Consider the following 16,609-nt stretch of genomic DNA (forward strand, 5'->3'; position numbering starts at 1 on the left):
CTAACAGGAGTCCTACTCCAGCCAAAGGAATCCCTTCACATCTGGGGCTGGGGAGGAGGGCCAGACACCCATCACAAAAAGGAATAATTGCTCCTGTATGATTACAGCATAGCAGCAGTGAATTTTACATTGCTGATAATGGGGTTCCTGTGGTGCAGGAGCCTCTGGGAAGGTCCCAGAGCAAGGAAAAGGACATCACTGTTTCAAACCTTCATAGATCTGAAAGTTAACCTGCTGCAAAAGCATGAAGCTTTACCCTCCTAAATCATTTTACTCCTTTTCTCTTCTATGGGACAATTTGCCAACAGAATCTGCAGTAGGAAATGCTGAAAGGAAAGTTTCTTCTTCAGGAGCACACTCCACCACACACTGCTCCACTTTACATTGCCCTCCTGCCTGAAAGAAGGAAAGAACCCACACAGCAACCTCAAGACTCTTTCAGACTGATAAAAATGTACCCAGTTCAGAATTTTTTTCTTACTAATGAATAAAACTGGGGATTGGGGGGGCAAGGGGAAGAAATCATATGGTGTTCATTAAAACCAAATGTTTTGGCCAAGTTTTAGGAAATCTAAAATCCAGGGAGATGGATCTACACCATTCTTATGATGTTCCTATAAGGAAATACACAGCAGGTTTTCCCCAAGCTGCAGATCCAGGTCCAAATCTGTCCTTTAAGCTCCCCTAAGCAGGTATCTGTGTCACAGGTACACACACACTCAAAGATAACACATCTTATATGGGGTACAATAACTGAACCATTCAAGCAACTGCTCACTAGACAGCTTTGGTCAAAATTAGGTCAAAATTAGGAGTTCAAACCAGCCCAGCCCCAGCTCAGTTGGTCAGAACAGCCAGGGGAGCACAGCTCAGACAGCAGAGGCAGCTGTAATGCCTGCAGCAGCTGCAGGAGAGCTCACATAATGACATTCCCAGTGCCTAATGCACATGGAAAGAATCAGGTTCCTTGTAAAAGCACAGGTTCACCTTCCCTCTTTCAGCACCACAGTGATGGCCAGGAAGTCTTTTCAGAGTGGTTGACTGTTCCAGACCCAAGGGCCTGGTGTCAGAAACACCCAGACACAAGCATTGTCTCAGTGGTACAGCACCTCCACACCTCTAAACTGATGGGCATAAATGTCTGACCTTCCAAAGAGCCAGTGCTTCATGTCAAATGGTCTGAGAGCTTCAAATCAGCTTTTACACAGGGTTTAAAATAGTAGACATTTGAACAGTAACACCTAAGTCAGTGTTATTTCATTTGTATTAACACAAATCTGAAGTAACAGTTTTACCCAATTTAGTATTTTCCTGCTTGTATTAATTTTACGTAGCAAAAAGTTCATATTTAAGCAACCACATTCAACTAGCATTAGAAATTTTACCTAACAGGAAGTATACCATTATCAAGATATTTTAAAGCATGTTGTTTTCAGTAAGAGTTTAATTTGTGCTTATATTTCAGAGTTTGCATGTTCATAGAAAGCTTACAGACATCTGGATTTCAGTTCATTATTTATTTGCATACAAAAATATATTATAATGGAGAAAGCATTAAAGTCTTCAACTATATAAAATTACAAATATATTTGCATAAAAGCAACTTTAAATTAAAATTCAAGCTATATTTTAAAGCAAAATACAGCTCTAACATTTAAGTTATTCCATCTGCTGCAAAGTAAAAAAAACAAAAAAACAAAAAAACCAAAAACACCCAAAAAAACCCAAACCCCAAAACCAATGTTGCCAGTTAAATACTTATAGGAGTTCACAAAGGTTATGTTCAGAGGGTATCTTGAGCAAAGTTATCAGACAAGGGCAGCAGTTCTCACTGATTGATGTCACTTATCCTTCAGAGGACAACCACATGCAAGCACAATGCTGAAAATTCATTTCACATACCTGAAAATACAGAACAAGAAAGATCACTAAGCTCTCTATTAAATAAGATTGCATGTTGTTGACGTATCAGACACTTGCCTATGCCCAGCTTGCTAGACTGCCTGACAAGCCAAATTATGTCTTTTTTTTAAGTTAACATGAAAGCTGAAATGCTGGTGTGCTAAAAAGACAAGGCAAGTACTGTTCTAACAAGTGCATTAGGCTTGAAAAGCTATCTGTACAACAAAAGGTATCTGTACAAAGTTCTGTGTAACCTCAAGCATATACATACAACTCCTCAAAAATGTGGTGATAAATGCCAGATGGAAGTTGGACTTCTTCCTCACTGTACAGTGAAACTGTACAAATGAAACTCTGCTGAGATCACTGGAGATTTGTCTAGTTGGGATTAAAAAAAAAAAAATCACACCAAAAAAAAAAAAGCACAAAACCACAGAGCAGGTGGTAGTTCCTGCCTTCACCCTTGATGTGCTTTGCAAGGGAAAAATAAAATCTACGAATTTTAGGCAGCCCCTTTAGAGCTGCAACACAGCTGTGCAAGATACAGCAATGGAAATATTTGTCAGTTTGGGATACACAAACCTTCAAAAACTTGGATTTCTTTCAGAAGAGTGGTCAATTACATTTCTGTGGTAAAGATGGTGTTAGCTCAAGCTGACTTCCATGACAGAAGACAGGAAACTAAAAAATGTATTTTAAGTATGAGAAGTGAAACCAGGATTAAGATACAGGCAAAACAGCAGGGAAGCAGGAACTCATAAGGGCAGCTGTCTTGAATTAAGTCCATATCTTCAAGAAATACAGGGAAGAGAAAACACCTAATGAGCACACAAAACTCTCAGTTCATAGTTTGAGAGGGCTTTGTTTATACTGCTATTTAGGTCTAGTCCTACAACTTGTTGGTTTGGGCTCTATAGCCTAGTCCCACATAAAAAAAAACCCAACCTGAAACGCAAAAGAAATGGTATGATGTCCACAACATAAGAAGCAAACAAGAGGAAGAAGCAAAAGGAATAGGCAGAGTACATGGCTGGCAACAGTTGGCCTGTTTTTTGGTTGTTTTTCTTTAAAAATCATAATGAAGAATAGCTGAAAGATACAATTTCTAGATAGTAGCAGAAAAAGTGATCCAAGTTCCATTCCTGGTAAAAACAAGCACAAATAAGATTTTGACATTAAGTCAACAGATACAGATATCTGCTCCTTCATTCTTTCATAAAGCAAAGTCTAGAACAAAAAGATTGTTCCTCACGTAAGGACACTCCTCCAGTTACTTGGCTTTATAATGATGAAATAGATCACCAGTTTCTAAACTGAGATTTGAGTATTTAAGAAACTGATGTTTATTTATCCATCCACTGTCAAGGAGGGGTGAATTGCTGCTGACTCAGAGGTGGGACCAGGGGTTCATTGCGTTCAGCCTTTGTCACACAGGATAAACTGCACATTCAGGCAGAGTCTGAGTTTAGTCTGTGTTACCTTCTTATCCAGATAATGATCCATAGGACTAGCAAACTAAAAGGAAACAACACTATATAAAATATTTCTATTTTTCTCTTCCCTCTCTCCCTATACATTGGCTTTCAACATTCTTTGTAACAAGTTCCAAGTGAGATGCAAGCAACTAATAAAAACCTACTTACTTGCTAGTGTTCTGTCGAGATCAGCAATGAAGTCCTCCAGCTCTTTAGTGTCTCCAAGCTTTGCTGCAAAACAAGGGGCAACACTGATTAGACATGACATGTTTCTCTGGCTAGAAGAAACACTAGAAACACACAGGCCTCCGAATTATTTTCAGGGATAGCAAAGATGCTGTGGATTATCATCAGCAAAGTTCAGTGGAGCTACTGCAATGTCCAAAAGCACTTGGAGAACATGGGAGACTGAGCTGAAGTTCTAGCTTTCATCATTTTCTACTTGACAGAAGCAACACAAAGCAATACTTTATGTAGTCTCCTTAAAAAGAAGGGGCTGCAGTGAAGAATAAAAGATACCTATCAACTAACCCGTGTCTTTGCTACTGTGGCCATCTCTCCTGTTTCATCTCTTCAGATGCTGCATGCATGGCCCTAATCAACCCCTTGAGCTCCCAGCCCTACTCAAACCTCTGCCCTTTAAAATCATGTCAGTATCACAGGTTTGCTGTGCTGCCAGATCCTTTCATCTTGGTCCATACACTATAAACGTGGAACCAAACATCCACCAAATTTTCCACTCCTGGCAACACCACTGGTTCCACTCAATCTAGTTTTACTGCAAGTTTCTTCCTCATCTCATGTCTGTGGTCTTTGCCAAGCCGGTGTCAACTCTGTCTTCTCATCAGGAAGAGCATCTTGTTCTTTAGTGTAATTCTTCACCAAATATTTCCTGACAGTTCAGCTGAGCTCTTTTTTTGCTACTTCACAGAAACTGTTACTCATTATTTCTCCCCAGTGTCCCACTAATTGAAAAGAAAGCATTTAACTTGTTTTTTTGTGACTGGTCACTGTGGAAAAGATATGGAAGTGTGAAAGGCTATTGAACAGGCACCTGAGGAGTGCAGAGCTGTAACAAAAGCACCATGTAGTACAAACATATGAGTGCTCACTTATTGACATGTCTGCTCCAGAGTTAATCCAAGTTAACCTGAATGAAACACTGTTCTGAGAAGTCAGATCAGCTGTAAGACAGAAGCCTTTTTGCAACAGCATCGCTTCAGAGGAGGAAGGAATTGCTAACACATGGTTTGTATAAGCACTGTGTAAGGTCTGTATGGATCTGAGCAATTGTGTTTACTTAAATGGCAGCATATGGCTTCAGCGGAGTCCCTCTAGCCCTGCATGCAGGCTAAGCATTTTTATAGAGAGACATGGGACACTTAAGCCACTCAGTTGCATCAGTAAAAAAGTAACACAAGTTAATAATTACTCCTTATCAGCCAAAAAACTACAATTTTTTTAGCTCAGTGTTTCAAAACCAAAAGACTTACCAGGCCACCTGCAAAGTACAGATACAGAATGCTATTGCCATTTATAATCAAGACAACAATACTTGGATCTGTAGTAATCCTTAGTCTTGTTGTCATTAAAAAAAAAAGCCAAACCCAAAACCCAACAAAAACAACAACCCACCTAAAAAAGAAACACCAAAATGAAAAAAAAAAAAAAAACCAAACCATGCAAGCATGTGAATCCTGGCTCCCAGCAAGAAGCCCATATAATTGGAGAGTAGGAAGAAATGCCAACAGCTAAAATTAAGATACCTTTACAAGGAGTTACTGAAGGGGATGGCAAGCTTGGAGTAGATGCAGTTGAAGAGTTGAGCTTTTCATCACTGAGACTGAAACTATTTCTATAGAGGGAATCTGCACCTGTAAAAAAGCAAGATTATAAAGTAAATTTGACACCTTCTGCAAGTTTGCAATATAATTGAAACCCAAAATGCAGCCTTTCCTATACAGACTTCTAAGTCTGCAGAACTCAAATTAAAAGTCTTCAAAAGCAGAGAAGTGAATAAATAAACCCTTTATTGTGTGAAGGCTGCTGCTCCCACTCCTACTGTTAAAGAGAAAGCAGGCCTAGGCTCAATCCTCATCACCAATAAGGAAAGTGTTAGCTTTCCCTGAAGTCAGCACCATTTGAAAAATTAAACAGAAACTACAATTATCCTTTATCAGCAAAATTAGATCTAGTAGGACCTGCCTGATTCACAATATTCTGGGAAACTCTGTTACCTAAATTGTTCAAAAGTTACCAAAAACCCCCGAATAGAGAGCTCCAGGACAAGGACAACCCCCCAGAATAAAGAATATATTTAGGGTTGTCCTTTATCCCCAAAGCAAGCACACCCCTTTCTCCATACATTACTCTGCTGCTTTAGGCATGGCATTTTTAATTCCTTTCTTCTGTGACTCTGGAGTTCATGAAGCAGTACACTGGTACACAAGATATCCTGCAATCTTATTTTAGGTGAACTTTCAAAGAAAACCTTATATGCCCTGGAAAGGCACAGAAAAGGCCCCAATACCATTTTGATGTTCTTGTATTTTAGAGAAGGCCTTAAGCTCAAAAAGCATCCAAAAGTATCTTTATGTGTAGGGGCACCCCAAGTATTAGTCCTGGCTCCACTGGAAGGAGGCTCTGTCATCCCACTAGAGACTCTAAAACTGCTGTTCCTGCAGTGTCCAGCCAGTGACCTGAAAACTGTGCTTCTACAAAAAGACACCACTGAGATGCAAACATGGCCAGGGTCTCCATTTTCTTTGCACATTGCCTAGGATGTCAATATATGTCTTAATATACAGGGTGATGACTATCACACTGCTTGCCATGAGGCAGCAATCCTGCTCCCTGCAGCACACACAGCCCCTGTTCCCTGGAGCCACAGCCTGGGAGGGGCTGCCCTGCAGCACCAAGCCCACTGAAGAGAGAACTCTCACACTTCCTTGGATGCCTGTCCCATTGCTGTGCCAGGAGAGCACTGCTTTAGCTAGTTAAGGGTGTCTTGATGAATTGGCAAAAGGGGCAGGCCCACAGCTTGCCTGGCCAAGATCTGCACATCTGCACCTCTACTGAACATCTGGATGTCTCCAGACAGCAGACACTGAGACCATCCTCTGGCAGACCTGGGCCTTAAGTTCAGCTGTCTTTGGGAAGAAGAGTGTGTGTCCCCAGCCACCTCCTCTGGCCTGCTGTCCTGTCCAGCACAAAAGCAGCTTCCACAGGAGCACACAGGCACAGTGACAAGGCAGACCAGACAACTGCACCTACAAAGCCTCTCAGATCTTCCCTCAGCAATAAAAGCTGATTTATTTGTTCTTTGCCAGCTTCCAAGCTCGCCTCTATTATAATACACACCAAAAAGACTTGGGAGAAAAGCTTCAACCTGGAATACTTTCTTCTTTCCCATGCATTTTGGCCCACCACTGGGCTGTATTTTCAGTTTCCTCTGCCATCATCTCAGATCCTGTTCTGGCAAACACACATGGCCCACAGCACCACACAAACAGGAGTGATGACGTGACTGACATCTCTCAGCTGGGGCTACTGCCACCTGCTCAGCCACCACATTTCTTGTTTGTAGACATGGGTATAGAGTTTGATGGCTTCTTCAAACTACCCCCTAATTGCAATTCCTTTATCTCCACTCTTAAGAAGTTCAGTTCTCTCTAAACTTCAGCAGATCAAAACCAAGCTATTGGAACCAGTTGGATTCCAACCAATTGGAACTTTGAATGCAAGAAAGACTTCACAAATACAATGCAGAAATAAGATCATTTTAGATATAAAAATGGGGGGGAAAGATAAGCCATTTTAAAAGTAGCTCCTAAGAACAGAAAAAAACATTAAAAATAACCTAAGGATGAAAGAAATCTGGTAGTGCTCTGCAGTGATGTGTGCCACCAGCGCTGTACCACACCACATGAACCCTGTACATTAACTGATACTTTCTCTCCACTAAAGGTACGGCAAATTTCCTCTGAAATCAGTTTACAGAACAACTGCCTACTGAGGCTACATTTTTTCAGCCAAGATGCAAACCCCAGTGGCTAAGAAACACAGAATGGAAAATTCTAGCTGTTCAGGACAAAACCCCAAGTAACTTGTAATAGCTGACACAAACAGTGCTCTAGCCAAGACTGTAGTTCACTGAAACACTGACAGAACAGACCAAAGATAAAACTCTTTTCAGGCTATTTATTTAAAAAGGGGAGAACAAGAATTTCCAAATTAATTCATATTTTAAAGGTTTTATGGCTCATTGAATTAAAAAAAAATACAGAGAACTATGGTTATAAATCTGAGTATACTTTTAATGTGAACTCTCTGATACTAACATCCAGACACCAAATGTGGCAAGGCTGGGTTGACATCAGAAAATGTAATTTCATACTGGCTTCCACAAACATTATGCTGGGAAATATTTACAACTGGGCAAAGACAAAATATGACAAAACTGTTGCTTTAAATCTCTGACTATTTTTCTCCCAGTTTCAAAAGGTGAAATGTTTTCACATAACAATGTTATCTTCTGATGGTCATAATAGTTTCAGGAAAATATCAACATTTATCTTTTCAAAGCAAAAATATACTTTAGCTACTGACTGTGGCTTATTCATGCCACCAAGCATCAGAAATTCTAGTGATATAAGGAGGAATGCACTGACTCCACCAGCAAGGTCACCATAACTGCTGAAAACAATGTAAAAATACTTATGACAAGCAGCACAGAAAAATATCCTCTTTGCAAAGGGTGGCTGTAGGGCAGAAAGCTCTGGGAAAAGGACACTTCAGTCTTTGCTCTCTACCAGCTGCCAAAGCCAAGATTTGCTCATTCACCTCCAATAATGGCTCTTGGAAGAGTTCCACTGCCAAACAAATACAACATCCTCTGCAACCCAATAGCCAGGGGCTGATGCCAAGGATCTCATTGCTGCTGTCCTTCCTCACCCAGCTCCTTCTCTCCCACCACAAGTTTGTAATTCATTACCTGTTTTTCACTTTCTACATTGATTCTAGTGCCTGTGCTCTTATGTAATAGGCCTTAAATTCTGAGAGTTTTGTCAGTGAGTTGATTGGCATCAGTCAGGCTACACTGCAAAATTAGAGGGTAGGAACAAATACGGGTGGATTTTACTTTGGCAAAGTAATCTGTAGTTAGCATAACTCTACTGCTCCAGTGTATGGTTAAACCACAAAATAAACCATGGCAACACCATGTAAATATAGAAATGGCCCCATGAAATGAGCAATTGAAAGGCTCTCGGCAGTAATGGACTGAAGGAGGAAAACCTCAAACTACTCATTTCAAAACAGGCAATGGAAAAATTCAGCTGTGTAGCTTCTTTAGTATCATGCTCTTTCTAGTACCATGGCTCAGTTTTGAAGAGCACTGGAGCTGGTAACATTTTTACTGCAGTTTTCAGTGGGAAAAGTTCTAAGGGAAAAAGTAAAAGCACATCCATAAAGCTTTCAGAGAAAAGCTTCACAAGTCCACTCAAGTGTCTACAAATCATGAATTCATTATGAAACAGTAACTCAGCACTTAATGAGCAGACTGCACAAATAATTCCTAACAGAACATAGCCTACTTGCTAAAAAAAGCAGAAAAAAATCTGGAAATTGTAATGTCACCAGCAGAAGTGAGAAATATTCATGATACAAAAAGCCTGTTTCAAAATGTGTATGTTTCAGCCCCCAAGGACAGTGTTTATTTTTATCATCATCACAGTTACACTTGCTGCATTGTTTATTTTTGTGGGGATTTTGCCTAGCTAACAAACATCTGTTCCAATACGGACTAAAAAAATGACACCTTTTCTCTATTGACACATCTCAGCATCATTATTTAAAGGATTTCAAATCACATAGTTACACAAAAGTGATCGAGGAAGCCTGAAATCCAGATGCACAAGCACGTTTTCTCATTATATACAAAGCTTACCTTCCCACTCCCCCCCTATGCTTACCAGCTATGAGGCAATTTCCAACTCCAGCCCTCCCTTTTACTTAATCTTCCTCTCTAATGAGTAAGAGCAATGGGTATGCTGAAGTGACAAGAACAGGAAATCTTCTGAAAATTGCATTTCTCAGCCCATTGAAATACCTGTAAAGAAGGCTATGCACCTGAAACTTCCAATTTTTCTTCCCCTTGTGCATATCAGTAATGTAATAAAAGTTTATTTCTCAGATCATTTAATAAAAGGGACTTTCTCCAGAAGAGAAAGTCTTCGCTTTTTTCATTAGAAGCATTTTATTGTTCTCTTGTTTGAGACAAGCCATAGGAAGTTCACAGGCACAATCTACCTCCTTTTCATGTTACAAGACTGGCATTTGCTGCAGAGACCAAAGGCTCATCTACTTCACATCCTGTTTCTCACACCAACTCGCAGCAGATGACTGTAGAGGAGCTTCAAAGTGGTGCAGCCACACACTGAGAGCTGCAGGATGAGCTCTCCCAAGTTCTCCCAATGCAGGTACCACTCTCTTTCCTGAGACACCAGTGGCACCAGCCCGAGCAGTCCCCAGTGGCCCCATCCCTCCTGCTGGGATTTTATCAAGTTGGTTTTGAGTATGTGAACTTTTAATATCAATAATACCTTAAGGCAATATCTTTAACTGTTCATGAAAGAAATAACACCTCATTTCTTTGAAGCATGCTGATTTAATTTGACTTCCTCATACTGGTGAGGTAGCAGTCACTTTCCTAATGTCACTTAGGATTCTCCAGAAGACTGTCTTGTCCCCACCCAAAACATCTCTTTTTCACCAGACAGTCACAGGCTATTTAAGCATTTGGAAAATATTTTACATCTTCAATCATTTCTGTTGCCTTTTTCTTTGCCTTCTTTATGGTCACATATTACAAGACTGACAATGCAAACAGGTTTGTCAGGGTAAGTGCTACAGTTCTAACAGGGGCTGATGCTTCATGTCTGGATGGCCCAGGCATTAGCAGGAGCACCTGGAGACATCCACAGCCACATCCATGGAAACACAAGTGCTGGCACTACACCAGGCACTGAGTGTTAAAAGACCCTGCTCAACCCCTGCACCTACTTGACTTTAAAATCATAAAATTAAAAGTTCTAGATGCACTCAGGATTTCTTTCCTGTGTTTGAAATCCATGAGGCATTGCTCATTTATTTACCACTAAAAAATAACTATAAAGAACACTGCTGCCTGTACGAGCACAGGAATTGAATTGATGAAATTATCTTGCAATGCTCTTAACAGAGAGGCAGGAAGCTGAACCTGCCTCAAGAAAACATGGAGCTACAAGTGTCAAATATTTCTGAGAGCAAGACACCAGATTATGATGTAGCTTTTCAGTGTTACTGTAACTTTGGCCCAAGAAACACTAAAGCACTTCCCTTCTCAACCTCTCAAAGTCCAACTTCCATTCATCATCCTAAGTCTAAACTTGGCAGGCTGTCCTGACACTACCATAAACTGTACTGGCACTGACTGGGCATGCATTTTACACAGGCAAGCCTGCACTCTTCTTTGCAAGCTTATTCCAACACAAGAAGACAATGCTATCTGTAAGTTCATTAACACAGCTGCAGCTACACAAGTGCCTTCTGCCAGCACAGCACTCTCTAGCACAAATCCTCCTTTATCACAGCCCAGATATGCTGTGAATAGCAAAGAGTTATAAAGTATTCCTCAGCTTAGAAGCTCCAGCACAATTAATAACCTAAAGAACGAAGCTGCTGGGCTCCAATTCGTTTGAATGCATCAACTTGAAACATAACTGGTACTCACAGTCCAGAAGCTCTGGAATTCTGGAGTAACTCAGCAGTTGCATCATGATTTCCAGCTCTAACCCAGTCAGCTGTGGTGGTTAATGTAATACTCGTGGGCAGAGATCATCACACACAGCTGCACTCACAGCCTCTGTTACTGCAGGGTCTAGAGTCCACTGTGCTGTGTACAAGGCTCAGACACAGCCAAGCCAGACCTCGTCCAAAGATCATTTAGTCCAATGACAGGACAAGATGTGAGAGAACAAAGTACTATTGCACCCACTTTTCATACAGGGTCTTCAAAATCCTACTTTTTCTCTAGAGCCAGAAATATGTCATTTAAGAATTTAAAGTAGTATTTTTGGAGCTAGCTCCCTTGGGAGATTTTAAGGTTAAGAGAATATTTTCAGGATTAACTGCATTGACAGAGCTCTTCTGTAAACTTTTCTGTTAAATTAAATGGGCTCATGCCCATGGCAGAAACCCCAGGAGAGGAAAGGCTTCCCTGACCCAACTAAACAATACTGTTCAAGTACAACCAGTTGACATCTGTTAGTAGCTGCTCATGAAACTGAATTTAAGGCTGATTCAGGGGCACTGAAACAAACAGTTGCAACAGTTTAAAATGTTTCCTTCCCTTACAGTTCCATCCCTGAGTGGAAAGATACCATTGCAGGAGTGGCCAAAAGATACATATCTTCAGCCACACCACATCAGTTAGGAGGATTAGATCAAACAGCAAACAACAGGTAGCACTAAAACACAATAGTCTGAACTGTTCTACACACACATGATAAAGTGTGCTTGAAATAGTCCTGGCACTGGATAACAAGATTTTACAAAGATATAAAGAATCTTCATTAACAAGATGATCAAACTACCTGCAGATAATATGGTTTTTAAAGATTCATGTTATCAGAACTTACTCTTTCAGCCCAGTTACCCCTTGATTCTGCAGTGGTATTTTAACCTAACCCTTATCACAGTAAGGGCAAGGGCATGAATTCAGCACTATACTGGCTAACGCTAAATTACAGAAATCAAAGGGAAAATAAACCAAGAAATACTTGAGTTTGAACTGAAAGAACCTGGGTAAGTAGGCAACTCCCTACACTTACTCTTAAAATAGACGTAGGGCGTGTAGCTGGATTACATCAGACACTAGAGCCTGTTTTATAAAAGGAGCTCTTCATAAATCCACAAGTCCTCTCCAACCCTACCAAAACTTCAAAATAAAAAGTTGACTGCACTGAATAACTCCTTTAGGAAGAAGTGTTTCACCAGGCCTTTCCTAAGCCATGAGCAGAGCTGGCTGGTTTTGTTTCCTTTCCCTTGAACATAGCTCATAAACCCTGGTGCACCCTCCTGGTCCCTCACATGCCAGTGTCCAGCGATTTCAACCTCTCCAGAGCCACCTTTCACACCATGCATCACCAAGGGGGCAACTCAGGCATGGGACAGGAATTGAAAAATTGACAAGTTCCTCATACAAGATCTTTGAGGACTTCATATAGAGCCATCAAACCCTGTCTATCCTACTAACCCCACTACTGCCTTCAGCCTAAATCCATGTGGATTTGGCACACAGATTTTTATTTTCCAGATCTTCCTGACGATCTGATCTGCCTGTTTACATGAGCATGCTGTTTTCTCACCAGGCCTTCTGCCCTGCCAGAGAGCACTGCCACCTTCCTCCAAAGAGCCTTCTTGTGAATTCTAGCAGAGCAATTTTAAGCAGTTTTCAAGATTTAAGTGTTTTGAACCATAGCAGATAGCTGTCTGTAGTTACTTAGCAATTCTCCATACAAGAGGAAGTTCTAGATACTGGGTTGGGGTTTTTATAATTTCCAGCAGCAAATTATTTCACTCTATCATTACAAGTGTCTCGATTGTGAGACAGAATAAGTGTATGTGAGAGGTTAACCTATCACAACAAAGACTGCAAAAGAAATATAAGCACTAGGGCAGCCAGTTTGACTCAGTAAAGGCAGATTTCACCTTACACACCCTTGGCCATACAAAAGAAAAATGTTCTATCTAAATTGGGCACACAGTTCAAAATCCTCCTTGGAGATAGAGAGATTCTAAGGAGTTTTACACTCAAGTTATGAAACAGAAAAATAGCATCTTGATCCATGTATTTCCACAGAAAAAACCCAAAGGCAGTGTAGGCAAGGTATCCAAGTTCAGGGCAGGTAAAACAATACCTGCCAACAAAATGAATTCCATCCATGATGATGAAATAAAGGGCTCCGATAATCTGGAGACTCTCTGCTCTCACAGCTCAAGTACTAGGGAGATAGCATTAGTGTTTAAGCACTAAATCAACAGAATGGCACCTGAAGTTCATGACTGATAAAGAAGCAGAGCAGAAATTAGAGGAGCAGTCTTATTACAAATAGCCTCAAACAAGTAAATTTCAACAAGCTTCCCATATAGTTAGGAACTTAGCAAAAAAACCCCAAAAACAAAGAAAAAACAAACAAACAAACAAAAAACCACAAACCAAGCTCAAAACCCAAATCAACAAAACTAGTTATATTTTGCATTTAGCAGGACTTATTTCTGAAAAAGTTACCTACTGTTCTCAAAGAGAACAGCAGTTGCCAGCCTCACTATCTGGAAGAGGAAAGATGTTTTCTCTCCCTGATTAGCAAAGCCAGTAAGAGGGGTTGAACTTTTTTCCAATGTTAACCAGAAAAAAATTACTTCCAATTCTACATTTTCTTGCTCCAAGTAGCTTTCTTCCCTTCCTGTTCCATGTCCTGCACACACCACTCACATACATCTAGTGTACTTGGGCACAAGGTAGCTTAAAATCAGCACCTCTGAAACAGTGATAACCCTCTCGTGGACGGGGGGATGACCATCCATATAGAGGGAAATCTGGGTGAGTTTCCAGCTGCTGTGGGAAGCACATTTTGGCTCGCTCGCTGTGTCCAGATGATGCTGGTTACCGAGACACAGCGGGCAGTCCCTGCGAGCCTAAGGGACATCTCTCACTGCAGATGTCCCGGTGTCCCGCAGCCCGACCTTCTCCCAGAGCAGCTCTTCAGGCTCCGCTCCAGCAACTCTCCCCTCCGTCCAACAGCAGCGATAGAACCAGCGGGGCCAGACTGTGCATCCCTGCACTTCCAGCCCAGAACGTGACCGAGAAGGAGCTGCGTTTATAGAAACAGCCGCGTCCCTGCCCCGCTCAGAGAGGGCGACGTGCTGGTTTAGCACCCGCTCTGGAGCGTCGCTTCCCGGCCGCCCCCCGCCCCCGGAGCCGGCACGGACGGACCGACGGACACTCACTCTCGGAGTCGCTGAGGCCGCTGCCGTCGCTGACGCTGGCGCTGCTCCGCCGCTTCATGCGCTCCAGGTGCTCGCCGTAGAAGAAGCGGCGCCGGCCGGCGGGGCAGGAGAACTCGGCCAGCACCGCGTCGAACTCGCCCAGCGCCTCCGCCAGGTCCCCGCCGTCCTCCCCCGGCCCTGCCGGGCGGCGACAGCGACGTCAGGACCGGACCGACCCGACCCTGACCCGCCCGCCCCCCGCGCCCCCACCCCGGCGGAGGAAAGGGAGGGAAGGAGGAGAAGGAAAAAAGGAGGAGAAGAAAAAAAGGAGGAGAAGGAAAAAAGGGGGTCCCGCCCGCCGCTCCCACCTTGCCCCGCCGGGCGCTGGGCTGCCGGAGGCTTCATGGCTGCGGCGGGCGGAGATGCCCCAGCGCCGCTGCCGCCTCCCGCCGCCAGCGTGAGCGGCCGGCCCCGCTGCTGCTGCCCCGCTTATAGCGCGGCGGGGCGGGGCGGAGCGGAGGCGGCCCCCGGGCGGTGCAGGTGCGCCCGGCCGGGGCTGTCCCGGCGCCGCGGTCCCGCCAGCAGCGCCGCCGCCAGCGGGAAGCGTCGCCCGTGGCCGCCCGGCCGCCAGTGGGAGCGCGGCTCCCTCGGGAGGATCGCGCTGCGCTAAGCCTGGCTCCGGCTGTGTGCTGCGGAGGGAGGATCCAGCGGGAGTCAGAGCCGGCTGCGAGGACGGACTGCCACGGGAACACAGGACTGGGTCAGCCTTACCCAGGCCCGGGACTGCCAGCAGGACAGGGCACACAGCAGGACGAGGAGGCAGCAGCTCGCTTGCAGTGAGCCCGTGGCTTTGCATGCACAGCAGTGCTGCTCCAACACCCCCGGGATGCCCTTCCTTCCCCATCCCCATGGCACTGTGCTGGCATCTGCCTGTGGTTATTGCCCTGCTCCCCATATCGGTGAGCTGCAGGCACGGCCGTGGGGGCAGCTGGACCAGTTAATTCCAGAGGGTGACCCGAGGAGAAGAGCAGGTGGCAGGGGACATGCAGGGAATGCTCAGGGAGAGGGAGTCACAGCATCAGGTGCATCAGGCAGGGTGTTCTCCAGTGCTTTCCTGGTTCTTAGGAGGAGGATTCTGGCACTTGTCCTGAGGTCAGGTAAACCTGATGTTTACACATACCACATCTACGGAGTGTTGTTGCTCTTGTGCTGTCTCTTGCTCGTTTTAAATGTAAGCTGTCTGAGCAGCTAAAATAAAAAAAAAAGTTTTGTTAAATACTCATTGGGAAGACTCTGCCATGTTTAGTTATGGCCAGAAATACTGAAAACAGACATCAGATGCTATTCCATGAGAATGCATCAGGAGTTAGGGTTATGTTTGTGTGCTGATGAAAATATTTAGAATTAGAAGAGTCAGGAGGTAAGAAAAAACATCTCCAATTTTTTCACATTTTTAGACATGCTGCCATTGCTCCTGCGAGATACAAAGTTAGAAAAACAATGTTCTAGACAATAAAACAGATTTGTCCACCTCTCCTTACCGGCTGATGTGGAGGCATTTATTTATTTTTGCAGTGAATCAAAAGAAGTTCTCATGACAAAGTTCAATTGTTGTTTATTCTGTGGCTTCCTCCTCTCTGTGGTCTTCCTCTGTTTTTCTTTCTGCTAATAAAAGTGTCTACAAACAATCCTTTTTAAAGACCGCAGTGACACAGAGGGAAAGCGAGGTTAAAAAGTAGGGGACAAGGAGATACAAGGGCGTGACGTCAATAGCACGAGCAGGACGAGAGACAATGGATGCAAGGCAGAAAGGGGAACTTTTGAGGACGTGACTGGGCACAGCTCACAGCCCCAAAAGACAAGGACCTGGCCCTGCAGCTGATGTCAAATCTCTTTTGCTCAATCACATATGATCAACTCTACCTGTTCCACACACCCCCACCGAGCACTGGTGCTTGGTCTATAGCACAGCCTGGCTTAGGGGTAAAAGGTGCTTGAGGTTAGGCTTGAATCTGTCCATTTGCTGAGGAATACAGGCAAAATAACCAAGGGCTGATAGTCCTCCTGTGCCCTTCCTGTTGTTTCTCATAGAGATGGTCAAGCAGTCTCACAGCCTTTTGGGACAGGGTCTGAGGTCATGTCACAAAGAAAGAGCACAAAGGGGGATGAAGCTATATGAGAACCCACATTGCTTGGGGCCTGCC

The 16,609-nt window shown here is 43.4% G+C and overlaps 1 protein-coding gene across 1 annotated transcript; it reads right to left on the reverse strand.

The window, feature by feature from the left end:
* Positions 1-1,283: 1,283 nt before the first annotated feature.
* Positions 1,284-15,003, reverse strand: RGCC (regulator of cell cycle). Its single transcript, XM_071448409.1, has 5 exons — positions 14,774-15,003; positions 14,427-14,603; positions 5,144-5,251; positions 3,546-3,608; positions 1,284-1,902 (listed from the first exon to the last, which is right to left on the reverse strand). Exons 1-5 carry the CDS (start codon positions 14,808-14,810, stop codon positions 1,895-1,897), a joined length of 393 nt encoding a protein of 130 aa, XP_071304510.1. The 5' UTR covers positions 14,811-15,003; the 3' UTR covers positions 1,284-1,894.
* Positions 15,004-16,609: the final 1,606 nt, after the last annotated feature.

This window comes from Agelaius tricolor, unplaced genomic scaffold (genome assembly GCF_023055355.1).
Source record: "Agelaius tricolor isolate 1412-34295 unplaced genomic scaffold, bAgeTri1.0.p SCAF_26, whole genome shotgun sequence".
Lineage (NCBI taxonomy): Eukaryota > Metazoa > Chordata > Aves > Passeriformes > Icteridae > Agelaius > Agelaius tricolor.